Source organism: Mastomys coucha, unplaced genomic scaffold (genome assembly GCF_008632895.1).
Source record: "Mastomys coucha isolate ucsf_1 unplaced genomic scaffold, UCSF_Mcou_1 pScaffold17, whole genome shotgun sequence".
Lineage (NCBI taxonomy): Eukaryota > Metazoa > Chordata > Mammalia > Rodentia > Muridae > Mastomys > Mastomys coucha.
In genome coordinates this window covers 26,096,860-26,115,487 of record NW_022196899.1, presented here as the reverse complement: position 1 = coordinate 26,115,487, position 18,628 = coordinate 26,096,860, and the positions used below count along the sequence as shown (strand labels likewise).

General features: G+C 39.8%; 1 protein-coding gene across 3 annotated transcripts in view; it reads right to left on the bottom strand.

Moving 5' to 3' along the window:
* Positions 1-18,628, bottom strand: part of Pik3ca (phosphatidylinositol-4,5-bisphosphate 3-kinase catalytic subunit alpha) — a 71,396-nt gene that overhangs the window by 4,015 nt on the left and 48,753 nt on the right. For all 3 annotated transcript variants that reach the window (XR_004120422.1, XM_031376565.1, XM_031376566.1), the window contains 13 exons: positions 18,241-18,393; positions 18,023-18,157; positions 13,882-14,006; positions 12,380-12,461; positions 11,940-12,104; positions 11,649-11,752; positions 10,003-10,174; positions 7,714-7,820; positions 7,191-7,312; positions 5,715-5,793; positions 2,059-2,229; positions 459-576; positions 203-354 (listed from right to left, as the gene is read on the bottom strand). Coding sequence is in view for 2 of the 3 variants with exons in the window: in XM_031376565.1 (XP_031232425.1) it covers positions 203-354; positions 459-576; positions 2,059-2,229; positions 5,715-5,793; positions 7,191-7,312; positions 7,714-7,820; positions 10,003-10,174; positions 11,649-11,752; positions 11,940-12,104; positions 12,380-12,461; positions 13,882-14,006; positions 18,023-18,157; positions 18,241-18,393 (1,685 nt within the window). In the remaining variant the exon portion in view is untranslated. The remainder of the gene's footprint in view (positions 1-202; positions 355-458; positions 577-2,058; positions 2,230-5,714; positions 5,794-7,190; positions 7,313-7,713; positions 7,821-10,002; positions 10,175-11,648; positions 11,753-11,939; positions 12,105-12,379; positions 12,462-13,881; positions 14,007-18,022; positions 18,158-18,240; positions 18,394-18,628) is intronic.

Genomic DNA, 18,628 nt, shown 5'->3' with positions numbered 1-18,628 from the left:
TGAGTGTGTTATAAGGTTTAAGGGTTACTTCCTTTGCAGGTCACACTTAGCTCAATGAATGAAGTCATCTCCACTCCCCCCACATGAGACAGAAGAGAAAATCAAAGACTGCATCACGCCTCTTCTGCAGCCAGCATCGCTGTCCCATGTGCAGGCAGTAGCCCTGCAGTGCACAGTGGGCACACACGGTCTTTGAGCTCACCTCTCAAACTCTCTGGTCTTTGTGTACTCTTGTGCTCCTTTACTAATCACAATCAAGAAATCCTGCGTCAAAACAAATGGCACACGTTCCCGTTTATAGCCAAATTTTTTCTTCTTGTGATCCAAAAAGTGCCCAAAATCTATATGAAACAGCTTTCAAAAATAAGAAATTCTATTTTAGTTCAACATGCAGACATAAAAGATCGTGACTTAATGTATCTGAAGACCCAGAAGGCACTTTAAAGGCTGGCCACTACCTGTCCGTCATCTTTCACCATGATGTTGCTGTTGTGCCGGTCTCCAATTCCCAAGATAAAGGTTGCCACGCAGTACCCAGCGCAGGACCGAGTGAACAGGTCAATGGCTGCATCATATCTACAGCAAAGAAATGCACACCTCATGTGTGGTGTGGAAATGGAGTGGCTGGGGCCAAAATGGGGAAATGTGGCTGACATTTCTCATTAACATCAGGAAAAAAGTATGTCTGAAGACCCGAGAAGTTCTGAGACTCTTAAGTTATAAAAGGATTTTTTAGATGTTCCTTAGAATCCTAAGTGTAATTCTTATCAGAATAAAAGAAATATCCATCATAAGTCTCTTTCTCCATGGTATATGCAGATGTGGTGTGTGAAGGCCAGAGGTTAACACTGGGTGCCTTCTGCTATTATCTTATTCATTTAAGGATTTGTTATTTCTGCGATTTTCTCGTGTGAATGTAAACACACCCATGGAGGTCAAAAGAGGGTGTGTGGTCCCATGGAGCTAGAAACAGGCAGTTAAAATATCAGACATGGTGCCAGGAAGCAAATCTGAGTCCTCTTGAAGAACAGCAAGTGTTTTTAACAATTAAGCTGTCTCTTCGGCATTTCACTGCGTTATTTTTGAGACAGGGTCTCTCACTGAACCTGGGGCTCACCACTGACTGGACTTTGGGCAAGCCAGCCCGTAAAATGGAGCTATTCAGGCTCCTTACTTCGAGCATACACCATGAGGCTTTTAAGGGTGTCAGAGATTGAGCTTAGATCTTCACATGTGCGCATAGTACTTCCATCAGCCACATTATCTGTATAGCTCTACAGTCCCCAGTATTTCTTATACTATATCCCAGTCAATCCTTGAACTTACAGAAATCCTCCTAGGTTAGCCTTTTGAGTGCTAGAATAAGCCACAATACCCAGGAGAAAATTAATTAAAAAAAATAAAGATAAGGTCTCACTATATATAACCCTGGCTAGCCTGGAAATCCCTATGTATACTAGACTGGCCTCAAACTCAAGAAACATCTGCCTGCCTCTGCCTCTGTCTCTCTATGTAGCTTAGGCTGGTCTGGAACTTAAAATCCACCTGCTAAGTAATGGGATTAAAGGCATACGCCACCACTGATAGCTTTGAAAATTAATTTCCAAAATATCATTTAGAAAAACAAACTGGGATTAAAGATTTGAATGTATAATATTACTTTCGAAAGAGATGTCTTTTTTCTTCTAATGATATAGCTATGTATGGGCATGTGCGGCTGAGTACAGGTACCATGAGGCCAGAACAGGGCATTGGTTTCCTGGGAGTTAAAGGTACAGGCGATTGTAAGGGACCCATGTGGGGACTGGGAACTGAGTAGGGTCTTCCTAACTGGTGCACATGTCACCAGCACTAAATGTTCATTTTGTTTATAACGATTAAAAGAAAGAAATAAGAGATACAAGGTGAATGATCAGGGTCCAAGCAATTCTTGTTCACTCACAACAACCTCCAATATTTCAAAAGTTCAGTCTATTTCTCTTAAGTTTAGTGGTTTTGTCCTTATTCCAGAAGTCCACTGAACCACTAGCATCCCAGGGAGCATGAGAGCAAACTTACATCTCGCCCTTGTTCTTGTCCTTGAGCCACTGATGCAGTGTGTGGCTGTTGAATTGCAGCGCCCCCTTCAGGCCTCCTTTGCACTGGATCTGCATGATGGTGTGAGAGTTTCTTACCACCTCGATGAGACCCACACAGTCTCCAATGGATAGACAGCCATAAGGTAGCATGCTGGAAATTGACAAAGGCAGAATTTTAAAACAGCAAATATTTTTAACTAAAATAAAAATATAATCACACCATTTTCCTATTCTCACCCTTTAGTCATTCCCATGCACATTCTATTGCTCTATCTCAAATTCACAGATCTTTAATTCCTTGTTGATACTTACTCACACACATTTTCCTAAATACATTAAGTACAACTTAATCAGTCAATATAATATAATGTCACTTGTATGTATATTTTCAGGACAAACCACTTGGGACTGGACAATCTAGGGGCTCTTCCATCTGGGGACATTGTCTCCCACTTTTGGCATTTCTTAGTGGCCTGCAATCTCTGTCTAGGGTTGAGGCCTCAGGTGATTCCCCTCTTCCTCATTAGCACGCCTACTGGTGTCATCTTTGTTCATGCCTTGTAAAACTGAAGTATTTTAATATGCTCAAAATCTCTACATTCAATTAGTAAATTTATCACACAAATGACCTTTGTCTTAACATACTCTTTATTATTTTTTTTAACTTTTTTGGTTTTTTGAGACAGGGTTTCTCTGTTAACCCTGGCTGTCCTGGAACTCACTCTGTAGACCAGGCTGGCCTCAAACTCAGAAGTTCACCTGCTCTGCCTCCCAAGTGCTGGGATTAAAGGCATGTACCACCACCACTCAGCCATTCTTTACTTTTTTATACCGACAAACCTATTCCTAAAACGAGCCCATCTAAAATCAAATCATTTTCTGTTAACGTGCCATTTTTGTATGGAACAAAACCACTTGTATTAAATAAAGCCGTGAAGGGGATTGGATAGACAGATGGTTGAAAGTGCTGGCTACTTTCCAAACGACCCAGGTTTAGTTCCCAGCACCCATATGGTAGCTCACAGCCACCTGTAATCCAATTCTTGGGGATCCTTTTGCCTTGTGGTGGTTTGAATATGCTTGGCCCAGGGAGGGGCCTTGTTAGAGGAAGTGTGTCACTTCAGGGGTGGGCTTTGAGACCCTTCTCCTAGCTGCCTCAAAGCCAGGTCTTCTTCTGTTGGCCTTTGGAACAAGATGTAGAACCCTCAGCTCCTTCTCCAGCCCCATGCCTGCCTGCATGCTGCCTTGATGATAATGGACTAAACCTCTGAACCTGTAAGCCAGCCCTGATTAAATGTTGTCCTTTATAAGAGTTGCCTTGGTCATGGTGTCTCTTCTCAGCAGTGGAAACCCTAACTAAGACACATGAGCAGTGGATGTTTGTTTTATTTTTCTTTTTGAAACAGGGTCTTGCCTTGGGGTTTAGGCCTCAAATTCGAGATGTTCCTGTCTCAGCTTCCCTAGTGAATAGCTTATAGGTATATGACATCATACTTAAGTTTTATATGTGATGTTTTAACAAAGTACATGAAGAAGCATGTATACACAGGTAGCCAGGAAATGAAGGATGTTGTGATGGTTTTCCTTGGTAATATTCTATAGTCTAGTAAGATATTTGAGTTGCAATGTAGACTATAAAACTGTATCAATAAACTTGATGGTTACATCCAAATTGACTTGTGTTGTATGTTTTAACATTAAGGACATTATGGTTCCTTGTACTACTTATTTAGAAGAGTAGTTTGTGAGTTTTATAAATTTTCTAAACTTTTGTTGTATTATGACATAATAAAAGATAAAATATATATTTTTTGATTTGGTCTTGATATGCAGCCCTGGCTAGTCTGGTATCCACCTTCACCTCCTGACAATCCTCCTGCCTCCATCTCAAAGATGGGATTACAGGTGTGCACATCATGTCCAGCCACAAGTCTGGGTGCTACCACTAATTTCATTCGAAAGTCCAAGCTAGCTATAGTTTGGGGAATAGTGTTTTCACAATTCTAATATTCCCTCAGAAATTAAAATTTTATTACTGGCAACAAAACTGCCATAGTTGTTTTCCTTTAAAAGGCACACAAAGGGTGTTTATTTTCAAAGAAAACAACTGTCAAATAGCCCAATTAAATTATGGTATTTTTGGAACAGGGATTTGCTATGCCCAGGATGGCCCTGGACTTTTTATGTAGTCCAGGTTGGCCTGAACTCTGGATTTGTTTGCCTTAGTATTCTGACTGTAGGGCTTATAAACAAAGTATCTACACTTGATTTATCAGTTTGCTTTTAAAGTAAAATGGCATTCCATGAAAAAGCACCTAGTTCTACAACTTACATCCATAAATGCTCTTCTGTGATCTAACTGTATTTGTGGCTATGGATGAAGTGGTTCTAGGTAGTTTTATCTTGTACTGAATATTAAAGAGACACACAGTGTGTGCAGTCAAGGTGGGGCCAAGGCCCTGACAGGTGCATAGCTCTGGAGCACTCTTCTTCTGTGGTCAACACAGCTAAAAGGAGCTGGAGATCTTTAGAGAGCTTTGACATCAGACATGGAAATTCCAAGTGTAGAGTTTGCTCTGCTGGCTTTCAGTCTTGCTTTGGTCTAGTTTTTCCTCACTGTGCTCTTTCCTTCCTTTTAGAATGCTAATGTATACTCTGTACTACTGTATGCTGGAAGTATATAAATGTGCTTTGATTTAACAGGGGATTACAATTAAGAGATTGCCTTGGGTCTCAGAAGAGCCTTTGGACTTAAACAGTTGAGATGATGAAAGACTAAAGAGAGTTTTGAAGTGGGACTAACTGTATTTTGCACTCTGATTTAGCTATAAGCCTATTTACGCCAGTGAGTGTAATGTGCTGTTCTGAAGGAGAATAGCCCCTGGAGGCTCATGTATTTGCATACTTAATCCCCAGTTGATGAACTATTTGGGAAGGAGTAGGAGGAGGTGTGGCCTTGTTGGAGGAGGTGTGTCATGTCAACAGGTGTGGGCTTTGAGGTTTCAAAAGCATTAGAAGAAAGGACTATGAGAACACCCGAACATTCTGCAAAGTTAGGGGGTAGAGAATACAGATGATCACAAAAAACGGGGGAGAACAAAGAAACTGATAAAAACTTCAGTTGTTTTGCTAAAAATTGATAAAAGATAGCTTTAGAATTACTGAATTTCTATGATGAAACGTCTGAAAAATATTTTTAAATTTGTGTGTGTATGTATGTATGTATGTATGCATGCATACATATATATATATGTGAGTACCTGTAGGGGTCCAAAGAGGGTGCTGGATTCCCTAGAGTTGGAATCATAGGCAGCTGTGAACCACTCAATGTGGTTCCAACTCCCAAACAACCTCTGTTCCTCTGCAAGAACAGCAAGTGCTTCCTAACTACTGGGTCTGTTCTAATCCTGATGGTGATACTCCAGGGATAGGCAGCCTTAAGGCAGTCTCAAGACATTTCTCTTCACTTAGTCTCTTCAGCTAAGGACCAAGCAAGAGAAAAAGGACAAGGCAGCCAAGAGTGCCTCCTCTCAATCACTACTGTGCTTTTTTTTTTTTTTGGCTTTGCAAACATTTTTAATATTACCATTAAGACTTTAGTTAATTCTCTTAAGATAAGTTTCAACCCATGCCTACCGAAGGTCAAGGCCTTGGTTTTGCCAGATGTTCTCCATGATTCGGATGATCTGAAGGGTTAACATATCTTGCCGTAAGTCTGAAATTCAAATACACACCACCACTTAAGCACCATGGCACGATTGTTTTCAGATGGAAATAAAGAACTGTATTCAATCTTCAAGATAATTTGTAAGACAGTAGTGCTTTAATTTTTTAATCCACTTCTAAAATATTTGTACAATCATCTGGGTAATGACAAGATATTTCAAAAAGCTCCAAGTCTATGGAGTCTAAATTTGGTTATAATGCAATCCTGGGGCCAATAGCACACACTGTTGAGTTTATTCTTTTCACAGACCACTGGTGCGTCCCTCTTCCTGCAGCCCATTCTCCACATAAATGTCCTAGTCCTTCAGAAGACTGCACTTTGTTTCATGTACTTTCACTTTTGGAATTAGTGGCTGAAAAGTCTTTGTCCAAACTTTAAGCTGTAAGAGGGCAGGCTCTGCCAGTCCTAGGGTCCAGCACACAAATGTTTAAGGAATGGATGCTATGCAAACCACTCTTGCATATAAGTATGCCAAGGCAGACAATGATTCTAAGGCTCCTGATTCTGAAGGAGATCAAATTTAAGTTCAACTGGGGAAGGCTGATACTAGGTTGAGAGTCAACCTAGTGGGAGGTTGAGATCAGGTCCTGACTGTCACCTATTTAAAGACTTCTCTAATACTCTCTGAAACAGAGTCTCATGTAGCCTAGGCTGACCTTCAATTTGCTATTGTAGCTTCCTGCCTTCATTTCCCAAGTGCTGTGACTACATTTGTGTGCCTCTATATCTAGTTCAAACAACTCTGAAGCAGAGATTGTTTCAGTGTAGTGTCAAGACCACCTTTCCTCATCTTAGTTCTGACTGTTCTGCTCCTGTAATGTCAGTCTTCCTCAGCCCCAATGTAGCTGAAGATGGACCAGCTTTGGCCTTTCTTTGGAGTCTCATATTCTGGGTGATTTCTTAAGTGTACACACACACTTTTTTCTCCTGCTAGTCTGGCTTCTGTCAATTTAATTCACAGTCTGACCCAGGAATGAGTAAGGGTAGAAGAGACTTGCTACTTTTGCTTTCCTAACTTGTGAACACTCCCTGGAGGCATGGAGATGAGTACCACACTCAGAATTACAGGAATCAACCTTCAGTTATCTCACCTGGTTGCTAAGATTCGGAACAAGTGAGTTCCTTATGGCCAGAGGGTCTACCTTCCAGGCAGATAAGGGGAGCTGAGAAGTGTCTGCATATGCCTACTCTTCCAGACCTTTCATATCTCCGGATATTAAAGCATAGTATCCGAATTCCCCAAACTCCTTCACATACACACTGTAAAATATTCTAGACTTTATACAGCACTCCTCAAACAGTTAAAAGGTCGCCATGGTTCATAAATATCCTGTGTATAAAGACAGCGACATGCACACAGCATGAGCTCACTGTGCTTTCCTCACCGTCACCATTTTTAAAGATGATCTCATTGTTCTGAAACAGTAGCTCTGACATGATGTCTGGGTTCTCCCAATTCAACCACAGTGGCCTTTTTGCAGAGGACATAATTCGACATTCTTCAAGCCTGTAAAATAGTTGAAGAATTTACCAGGCACCTTAACTTTTTATACTTTTGGTCTTTGGGTTTACTTAAAATTCACACACAATATAACCTTTTGGAGTGTTATAAGAATTAAAACTTTTTTTAAAAAATTAATCTTAAAATGCTTATATAAATTTTCAGCCAATCTAAGAATACATAATTGGTTTTATACAGACCATTCCCAACTTCTTGTCTATGATATCAGGACTTGTAGCCACAGAAAGATTTAAACTATTATCAAAGTAGTAGAAACAATAAATGTAGCTCTAGTTTAAGGCTATTTTACTATTGCTGTTTTATAAGAATTGAAAGATTGGATCTTTGTTAAGACTTATATGGAAAAATACTTAGTAAAATATATCAACAAAGGGCATTAACCTTACCTGAGGTTTCCTAGTTGATGAGCAGGATTTAGAGGGGACAGAAAACCCTGCAAAGCATCCATGAAATCTGGCTGTCTCATCTGTTCAACCAAAAACTTCATCTGTACCTGATAACAAAGCACAGCCCGAATGAGAAGTGCAGTTCCTAAGGGGAAAGTGGTAGCTGCTTCCTTTGACACTGGGAATGCAGCATTGATCTGTGCTTCCATTTCCTGGGCCAGGCGAATTCTGCTGATTGGGAAGTCCATGAAGGTAGCAACATTATTGGGGAAGGTCAGGGTGGGAGCATGGTTCTCTGGAAGACAAGCTCTGCTGGCTGACAAGACTCTAAGCGAAGTTCAAACACTGCTTGCTGACCAGCTGTGGCTTTCGTAAATGAATGTGCATTAAACCCTGCCCTGCCATTTGTATACTGGTTGCTTTCACAGCTAAGTTCAGTAAGTAAGGCCAGACTACGTGGTCTGAAAAAGTCAAGCACTGACTCCTGGCACTGTACTGAAAGTCTGCTGGTCCTTATTTAAGGACAAGGAAAAGACTGGACTACTTTAGATCTGCGCTTAATATATATATATATATATTTTTGGTTTTTCAAGACAGGGTTTCTCTGTGTAGCCCTGGCTGTCCTGGTACTCACTCTGTAGACCAGGCTGGTCTCGAACTCAGAAATCTGCCTGCTTCTGCCTCCCAAGTGCTGGGATTAAAGGCGTGCGCCACCACCCGCCCGGCTGTGCTTAATATTTTTACTTTTAGGCTTGTTAGAGAACTTCAAACATTTAGGTAAAAAAGAGTGAGGATAGAAAAATCTGGAAAAGCTTGCTGTAAAGAATTTCACACTCCATGCAGTTTATACTGTGCAGATCTAGCCATCTATTCAGAAGTATCAAGCAATATCTCTCATGTTTAAAGGAACATCTCTCATGTTCATTTATTGAAAATAAAAAAATGTGATGGGACAAAAGAGGTTGTGGTAGTAATGCACAGTTCTCCCCCTGAAATCTGAGGAGTGAGGTTCCCCACTTCTCTCTATTAAGTGAATAGCTAGAAATTCTCATCACCAAACTTTTGAGTAAAGGTAAAAAGACTGAGATCCAGCTGGGCAGTGGTGGCGCATGCCTTTAATCCCAGCACTTGGGAAGCAGAGACAGGAGGATTTCTGAGCTCGAGGCCAGCCTGGGCTACACAGAGAAACTTTGTTTTGAAAAAACAAAACAAAACAAAACAAAAGACTGAGATCTCTGTTCTACTCTGATGTTAGCACAGGGCCCTGCATACTCTAGTATAAACACAAAGCTATCCATAAGAACCAAGTGTGACTTCAGGTCCTCACCATAATCTCATTCAGGCTGCTGAGTCATGAACCCCTCTTTCTTAATGGAGCCACAGGACAAGAGTCATTATGTAATATGCAGGCTCACCACATCAGAAATAGCACAATTCTTTCTAATTTGTCTTTCTTTTCACATTCATTTACTTATTCATTTACATGTTCCACACATGACACTACACCAAATCCTGGTTAATGTGCTGCTGGGACTGACCTTGTGCCTGTCATTTATGTACCATCAACAGCTATACTCTGGCCGCTTTCATATATTCTCTAATAATCTCTATTTGAATTTATATGCTGCACTTTCAAAGAGTCAATTCAATCACATACTTTAAGGCCTCTAAATTAATACAGTAACTTTCTTTTAGCTTGATTGCACCAACTTTAAAAAGTTGTCTTTCTTTCCAGTATTATTAACATAGATGTTGGAAAAAAATTGACTCTGTACTGCTAATTTATGTTCTTTGGGTACTGGAACTTGGTGAATGGATTCTGCTATTTCACCAGAGGGGAGGCAACGGTTGCTTTTTAGCTGGCAGTAATGAGAGAAGAGGGTGGGAAGGTCCTGAGAACCCTAGTATGACAGGTGTTTACTGAGTCCAGTTAAACTCATTTCTACTTATTTTTGGAATCATTACTAACACTATAAGAGAGGGATCATTTTAACTACTTACAGCTATATAAAACAGGCACATAGTGGGCACCCCTTATGCTCAAAGGAGGTAACAAGTGCTTTGCCTGCCATGTGATTAGCTTCTTTCTCACAAGCACTCTATGTTTAAAGTATTGTTTTTATTTTACAGTTGAAGAAAACGAGCCCTATGAGCCTAATGTAATATATCTACCATACAACTGGCAGGTAGTAGAACTCAAATCCAACTTGTAAGAACCACACTCTATGTGCGCACTGGCTACAACTTCAAGGGGAGTCTACAAAAGCAATGGGAGAACCATTTGCACACCTTTTGTGTCTCATCCTTTTTCTCCTGCTTGAGGATGTCAGTTAGGTTGATGAGCTTCTCCATGGCCTCTACTTGTCTGTTCAGGTGCTTGAGATACATCCCACAGGCACGGCAGTAGGACTCCAAGAGCAGGCCAAACCTCTGACTGACAGTCTTATTGTGCATCTCGGATCTAAAAGAATAGGCAAAATTTATCTATGTGTAATCATAGTCTTTTTCTTTTTTGCTTGTTTTATGCATATGGGTGTTTGCCTGCATTTATGCCTGTGTACCATCTACATTCAGTACTTGTGGAGGCCAGAAGAGAGTACTAGATTATTGTGAGCTGTCATGTAAGTACTGGGAATTCAACTCAGGTCCTCTGGGAGAGAGCTCTAATCCCTAAGTTCTCTTCTCCAGCCCTACAAGTAGTTTTTTTGTTTGTTTGTTTGTTTTTAAGTGTCTGGATAAGGCAAAACTGTAATCTTGATCAAGACAGTGTGCAGAATAGCAAATACATGGAGACAGGCAGTGAGCTTGATTTTTATTCTAATTCAGGTACTGACCTAAATCTAGTCTTAAATTAGCATATATGCTTTCTCTAAAGATAGAAAACCCCTTTTTCTAGTCCAGCACATGTTTTAATCAATAACACAATGTTTAAAACCTACCAATTTAGAAGAAAATAACCAAATGTTTCAGGTAGGTCTTGGCTGTGTAAATTTACTAGGTATTTTACTGATTTAGGTTTTATTTTAGCTATTTATCATTAATTAATCTCCGTGTAAAATACAAAAGAAGCAAGGAGAAAAGGAGAATAAAGTAAACTGAGGCAGGTAAAAAGCTCACTGAATCTTCCAAGTCTCCTGCAAGCATGTTTACATTTGTCCAACTGCCTCTACATTTATTTTAAACATAGCTTCTCTAAATACCAACTTTAACTAAAAAACAAGAAAAAATTACAAAAAAAAAAAGCGCTACACTAAACACAAACCTGTTTCTAAATTTCTTGTACTCTAGGTAGTTTGTGGCAATTTTGAGTACTATATCACACTTCCAAAAGTTGTTCATCCCCCAACACATACACACACACACACCAGCAGCACCTCTCTATGAAGCACAGGCTGGCCTGGTAGCTGTGATTCATTCACTCATTCATTCATTCTCTCTCTCTCTCTCTCTCTCTCTCTCTCTCTCTCTCTCTCTCTCACACACACACACACACACACACACACACACCACCAGCAGCAGCAGCACCTCTCTATGAAGCACAGGCTGGTCTGGTAGCTGGGATTCTCCTGCCTTAGCTTATGTTCTCACAAGAAACCTGGTAATTTGCCATTATTACTCTGAATTCCTAGGTAAGATTTTTATTTTGGGACAATGTCATGTATGTATACAGTGAAACCTATCACAACGTTAATTTACATCTGGCAAATTTTACTTGGCTCAAAATAGAAGCAAATCCTTCAAAAATATTTGTACTAACCACGCAGAATTCAGTTCTGACTTATGTTGGTCATTTAATTCCAAAAAAAGAACTGTGCAACAGGCCTGCAGCATAGAGCAGCTTTCCAGACAGACGCAGCAGCAAGACTCATATGCACTTAGTTGGGAAGTGAGTTATATATATCTAAGAAACTTGGTAGGGAAATAATCTGACTTACTTTAAATGCCAAAAGAAAAAATGGCCAATCCTTTGATTTGTCAATGCTTTCTTGAGTAAAAATCTCACAAGCAGGTTATCCAAATATTGTTCATATTTTAAGACCTGAGAAATCAAAAGAAAAGCAACACAAATTGAGATGAATCAGGCTCATTTCTCTATAGCTGGACTTAAAGAAAAAAATTCTATGCACAAAGTAATAAATAAATTTTTGAAAAGCATAAAACTAATGCTGCTGCTTTAATAAGCTGTACAGAGGTGGAGCAAAGCATTTCAGTTTCTGGTGTCTTACCTGTACAAGCTGAATGAGGTACTGAGAAAGTTTGTCATCTGTTAAGTATTTTTCCAAGCACCGAACAGCAAAACTCCGAACCATAGGATCTGGATAGTTACAGTCCAGGAGTTCCATGGCTTGCTCCGGTTTGATTGGAGGCCAATCTTTTACTAAGCAGTACATCTGTGAACAGAGAATAAGAGTAAATCGTATGTGAAAATCTAAAACACTATTTTAGCATCTTATTTAAACTTAGCTTAAATGAAATATCTTAAAATTTGCTTTGTATTTTTCAATTCAATTAGTTTTACATATGGAAAAGATTATGACTGATATTTTCTTAATTGTGTCATCATAATAATTTACAGTCTTATTTTTCCTCTAAATTGATGCAGATTTTCTGAGAGTTGATTTAAGCAACACATGGGTTCTGTGCAAGAGCCTCTAAATAATCTCACCTGGGCCACTTCATCTCTGGAATTCCACTTGACAGACAGAAGCAATTTGGGTAGGATTTCAGGAATAGTTACACAGTAGTGTCTGTTGGGGAGATAATAAAGACCATGGTGTCATGTGAAGGACTAACATCTTATTCCCCATATGCATCTGTATCAAGATCTAAGCTTAGTAGTAGTAGTAGTAGCCTATATGAAAACCCAAACTTGTGTTGAAGACCCTGGTTGTACATATATTTGCATATCTATGCAGATATAGTTAAAATGGTAAAGACAAAGGATTCAAATGGAGGATAAAGGTGAGCTGACAGTTAAGAACAATTACATCTATACTATTCTGTTCTTCAGACACTCAAATAGTTTACCTCTGTGAACTTCATGAGCTTACTGGACAACATCTATGCTTCACAGATTCTCTACAGAATATGGTCTGCAACTCCTTCAGTTAGATGCAACAGTGTAGGGAGCCAGTGAGATAGCCAATGGGTAAAGGTGCTTCCCACCAAGCCTGATGTGTGCAAACAGTAGAAGGGGAGCTGACTCCTGAAGACTGTTCTCTAGTCTCTATATAATACTGTGTCATAAGAGACCCCAACCCACAGTAATAAGTGCAATGTTATAAAGAAAAAAATGCACCAGTGTCTCAAGTAACAGCAGGATTGTTTTTTCCATAAGGAAAAATGTAAGCCAACAAAGCCATGAAGAACTAGTCTAACATGCACGAGTGCAAGAGCATGCATTCCTGCTTGAACTTCACGTTTTAAAAAGTTCTAGAAAAACACATTGTCAGTCTGGGGTTACAACTCAGCAGCAGAATATGTGCTTAGCTTGTAGAAGGCTGAAGATTAAATGGCTACCGTCAATTACAAAAGCTTGGGGATGTGGGTATACCTACGTTGGTGACGGGCTAGCCTAGCATGCATGAGGCCCTGGGCTTCATCCCAATTTATAGTACCTTGTAAACAAGGTGTGAGGACACATGCCTGTAATCCTAGTACTTAGGAGGTAGAGGCAGGAGAATCAGAAGCTCAAAGTCATCCTCAACTACAGTTCAATGCCAGTTTGGGCTGAAACCCTGCCCCAACAAAAAAGGAATAAACAAACAAACAAAACAACCTTTAAATGTTTGAAATATCAACACAGAATGTTTTTCTAGAAAGAAGTATCTGTATCCAACTTTTGAAAAGGTCACCATCAATAAAGAAAATAACATTTAAATTATATCCTGTTTACTCTACTAGGTATGGTAAAATTATGGTTAAAAATCAAGCCAGGAGTGATGGGGCACACCTGTAATCCCACCATCAGTTAGGAGGCTGAGCTGGAGGATTTCCAGGGAGAGGCAGCCTGGCTATACACTGTGCTCATAACTAACTTGGACTACAGTGAGAGACTCGACCTCCAAAACAACAACCAAATGGTATGCTGGGCCACTCACACGGGTTCCCTGACAGGAAAAAGGTCCCTAGGCCTTCTGCCTTGAGAGCCTCACTCCCAACACTTGCCTGTGGCTCCATAGGAAGTCTTTCTCTTGTTCAGTGATTTCAGACAGTGGATCCCGGGTGCAAAGTGCTCGGAGCTGTTCCTTGTCATTTTCTCTTAACTCATTGTCTCTGGCTAGTCTGTTACTCTGTAAAATAAAGCATGATTTTTATATGGATTTCTCTGCCATGGATTTCCCCTGAGATTCACAGATACATATTTGAAAAAGCAAACTGATATTTAATAAACCTCACATAGCTTATTAACTATTATAAAAACAATCTGTTATTCTCACTGAACTAATTTAAAATAGCATCTGTAGAACAGATGCAGGTATGTGGCTATTATTACCGCCAAGAAGTAGAACAGCCACTCCCAGCCTCAACTGGGACGGAGGGAAGGAAGCCAGCCTCCTCGTCTCCCTGGTGAGGCTCTTCCTACCCTCAACTAACTACAGACTGATAATGCTTGTGGCAGAAAGGAGTACAAAGTAGTAGTATCCTAAAATAAAAATGCAAACCCCTTCATGTTCCCTGCTAAATCATCCTCATACCTGTTGGCAAGCTTTTAATTTTATATGTAAATTAAGAAAGATGAAAAGATTAGAAGCACTGTGCATTTCAATATTAAAGAACTAAACAGAAAGTAACAAACTTATTATGTAATCCCAGGAAATAGATTTATTCTCTTTAAATACAGACTATTTTCCTCTAAGTCTCTGAATAACAAACACTCCAAATAATCCCTGAGTATTACTATGTAACAAAACAACAACAACAAAAAAGAAACCAAATGAAACCAAGAGGGCCCATGAGACAGCACACTGATTAGACAAAGATGCTTGTTGCTAAGCCCAACAACCTGGGCTTGATCCGGGGACTCACATGGTAGAAAGAGAGACCTACTCCACAAAGCTGTCTCTGAGCTCCACATGTAAGTTTGAGTATGCACACCCACGTCCCACCACTACAGAAAACAAAAGACATATATAACAGGTCATCTGAACAGTGATTGCAGATGCTTACTAGTATTATCATACAAAACTGGTATCATTTTCTAGCCTTTTAGAACGGTACAAACAAAATGTTAGTGGTCTTTATGTACTGATGCATCCTGAAGTTATACAACAGGATGAGGAAGTTCTATGTGAACATTATCATTGAACAAGCACTTTTAAGTATGTACTGTGCCCTGTTTCATTCTTGCTGTTCATGTTACGAAGTAGATCTCATAGAGCACCCATTCTAGTAGCAGATTTTTCAAAACAGTATGGCCGGTCTAATGGAGAAACTGGATAAAAGCTAGGGGGAGCAATGCCAGTGGATAAGAGTACAGAGACAGCGGAGGAAGCGGGGGGGGGGGGGGGGGGGGTGTCCAGCGTGTAAGCTAGCAGCTTAGGCTGACAAGTGTTTTACTGAGAGCTACTTAGGGGATGAATGCCATGGTTTGATCTATGCTTCATGACACCTTTTGCAGCTGTTCCAAAAAGAGAAGGGAAATCAGTTAGGATGCTACTACATGGATGCTACCAGAAACCTGTTGTCTTAAATCATTACTAATTATCAGCAGCATGCAACAGACTCCATCTGCTTCTGTATTTTTAAAATGTTTATATGTTAATATAAAATAATTTACAGAAAATCAGGAAAAACAATTGTACTACATATTTTAGTGAGAATCTAAGCATAATAAACTTAGTGTTTTCTCACATGTACCTCATCTTGAAATATCTTTGTCAAACTATAAATAACACTGTCATAACACAATGTTTGACACTGATGGCTCATACTTTTGCTGAAGACAACAAGACGGCCATTTTTTTCATGCTCAATAATTATAAATCATTTTCATTTTATTATTTATTTCATCATTTCATTATAAATCATTTCATTTATATTTATAAATCACATGGTCAACGAAAGACTTCTTCATCACTATTTTACTTATTTTATAGGCCTCTGTATATATATCCACCTTCCACAGTTCGTCATTTAAAAAAATGCATGGAGTAAATGTTGATGCTGAACAGTGTGTTGCTCAGTTTGGATGCCCAACATGACTGGACTGAGCCAAGCTCTGTTAGTAAAACACACTACAGCTGTGAGAAGCTCTAGAGAGATGAGGGAGGAGGAGGAAAGCCTACCGTGAGGTAAGAGCATCAGCCAACAGAGGGGAAACCTGGGCAGAACAGGGAAGAAGGAAGCCTGTGTCTAGGCCTTCTCTATCCCCTTCTTAGCAGCCACCTGGAGCACCACCATGAAGCTGCTCTACTCCATGAACCCTCCCCACCATGAGGAACAAAGACCCCTAAACATGAGCCAAAAATGTTTTCCCTTCCTCAATGTTCTGTCTTAAGATTTCTGAAAAGAAAATTATTTTACATCTATGAATATGTTATCTGTGCTCTGTGTACATGTCTTATGCCTGCAGTGGTCAGACAAAGGCAATGAATCACCTGGAAGTAGATGGCTGTGAGCCACGATATGGGTGTAGTTGGTGTATGTATATATATTCACATATATAATAAATATTATACACATATTTATCAAATGTGAATAAAATATGGGTCCTCTGCAAGAGCTAGTGCTCTGATTTGCCAAGCCATCTTTTTAGCCTAACTTCCTTGTTTTTCTCAGTGTATGCTACAGTAATAAAAAGTGATACACACACATCATGGAACATGAAATAAATACCACATATGGAATAGAGTTTTTGACACAAAATATAGAGATTGAATCACCCCTATTCAATTGTGACTCTACATGAATACAGACTTATTGTCTGTCACTGGAAATACTTTTTCACTCATTTTATCCTCCTGAGGATTATATGTCTGACAATGCACTTACAACTCTCACCATCAAGTCTGAAGCTGTGGTTCTGAGGTGGGGTGACTTTCCCTATCTCCCGTGGACTTTTGGTTATTTCTGGAGACATTTTTGACCATCAGTTTGGTGCTAGTGGTTCAGCGGCCACAGATATGGCTCAGCATCCTGCCACACACAGCATACTCTACAGACAGGATGCACTTGGCATTCAGTGTAGGCTGAGCCTGAGAAACACTGATGCCCACATTCCTATGATTTTTCCCAAGGAGGGAAAGTGAGAAAATCTGTCTAATTAAAGTCTAAAAATATCACAAAGGGAAGAAAAAGCTTTATAGACCTGGTATGTGCAGTCTCATTGAAATCTTTACACTCTTCTTGGAGATGCTACTACTGACTGTAGTGTACTCCTGCACTCTCCAGGCTATTACACCTCCTCCTCTACATCTTTGTATCTGGTTAGTCTTCCCTGAGCATGGAAGGAATGAAATAGAAAAAAAAGGACCTTAACATCTAGGAAGACTAAGGTTCCACAACTTACACTTCGAAACATTTCTTATATATCTAAATGGCAAACCAAAGTGTTCTCTGTATTCTATAAAAATAAATAAAACACAGTATAATTCACAAATCCCAACCCTTACAAAGTATTACCATTGCTCCAAAAAGAAATGCTTTTAGTTAGTTTTGTGTTTACACTGTGTACACAGAATGACACCTGGTTTAAACTGTCTGGCAAGGTGGCCTGCGAAAGGGAGCTCTTATGCACTGCTATCACTATGCCTGACCAGGCACATGTCACAACCTCTGCTCACTATTAATCAGCAAGCTCATTTAGCGGTTCTTGATCTGACTTACTCTGGTGCTCAAGCTTAAACAACGAGGTGAACTCTCTGGAGACTTGAACTAATGTGGTGTGATAAAAAGTTGCTTCTGCTGCCTCAATGTTCACCTCATGTTTATATGTAAGCCTCAACTCCTGGTACTAATGCAGAGGTTTTCCCTGGACTTGATGTCCACCAGCCCTACCCACCTTAGTTATTCTCAGCATAGCATTGTTCTTTCCACCTCTGTGCCCTCACCATACCATACTGTATGATCCACAACTTCATTAAAGCACCTATACCAATGTTGTATACACAGTGGCATCTTACAGGGCTTCAAAGAAAGAAAGAAGAAACAGATACAGGTGGAATACGAAGATAAAGAAAATGTTCTTTACTGAAGTCCTACTACAGAACTCAACAGTATCCACATCAGAACTTTTGAGCCACACAACCCTTGTACACAGAGAAGAATGTGCTCATCTCTAGACATAAGCAGCTCAGGGTGTCCTCACCAGGCCTGTATGAGAGTAACTGAATCCAGCTTCTCGGGACACAGACCAATTAGCATGCTCTTCAATCACAGACATGTCTGGAAACTTCACCACACTGCTGAACCAATCAAACTCCAACTCTAAGCATGGAGTTTCCTATAAAAGAGAACACAGGTTACTGAATATATATTACGCTTAGTTGTCATAAACAAACTAGTTTCTGAAAATAAAAGGCTTACTTTATTTGGATTTGATCCAGTAACACCAATAGGGTTCAGCAGATCTTCTAACCCATGTGGTACAGGCCAGAGATTCAAAGCCATTTTCCCGGACACTAGGGTGTCTGTATAATCAAACAAGTTTATGTTTCCCCAGGCCAACGGACAGTGCTCCTTAACAAAACAAAACAAAAAAAAATATTCACAATTCTGTGAATAAATCACACATTTCCAAATATGCTTCTCTGGGAGGAGAATTCATTCAACAGTCGTCTCTATAACCAAAGGAACACAAAGTCTACCAAAGCCACATTGGCTTTTCAAAATTGAAAGGTTTTCTGTCCTGTGTTTTCTTTATTTTCAAAAGGACATGTGAAGCAGCCCAAGAGTGAGGTGTGTGGTCACTCTG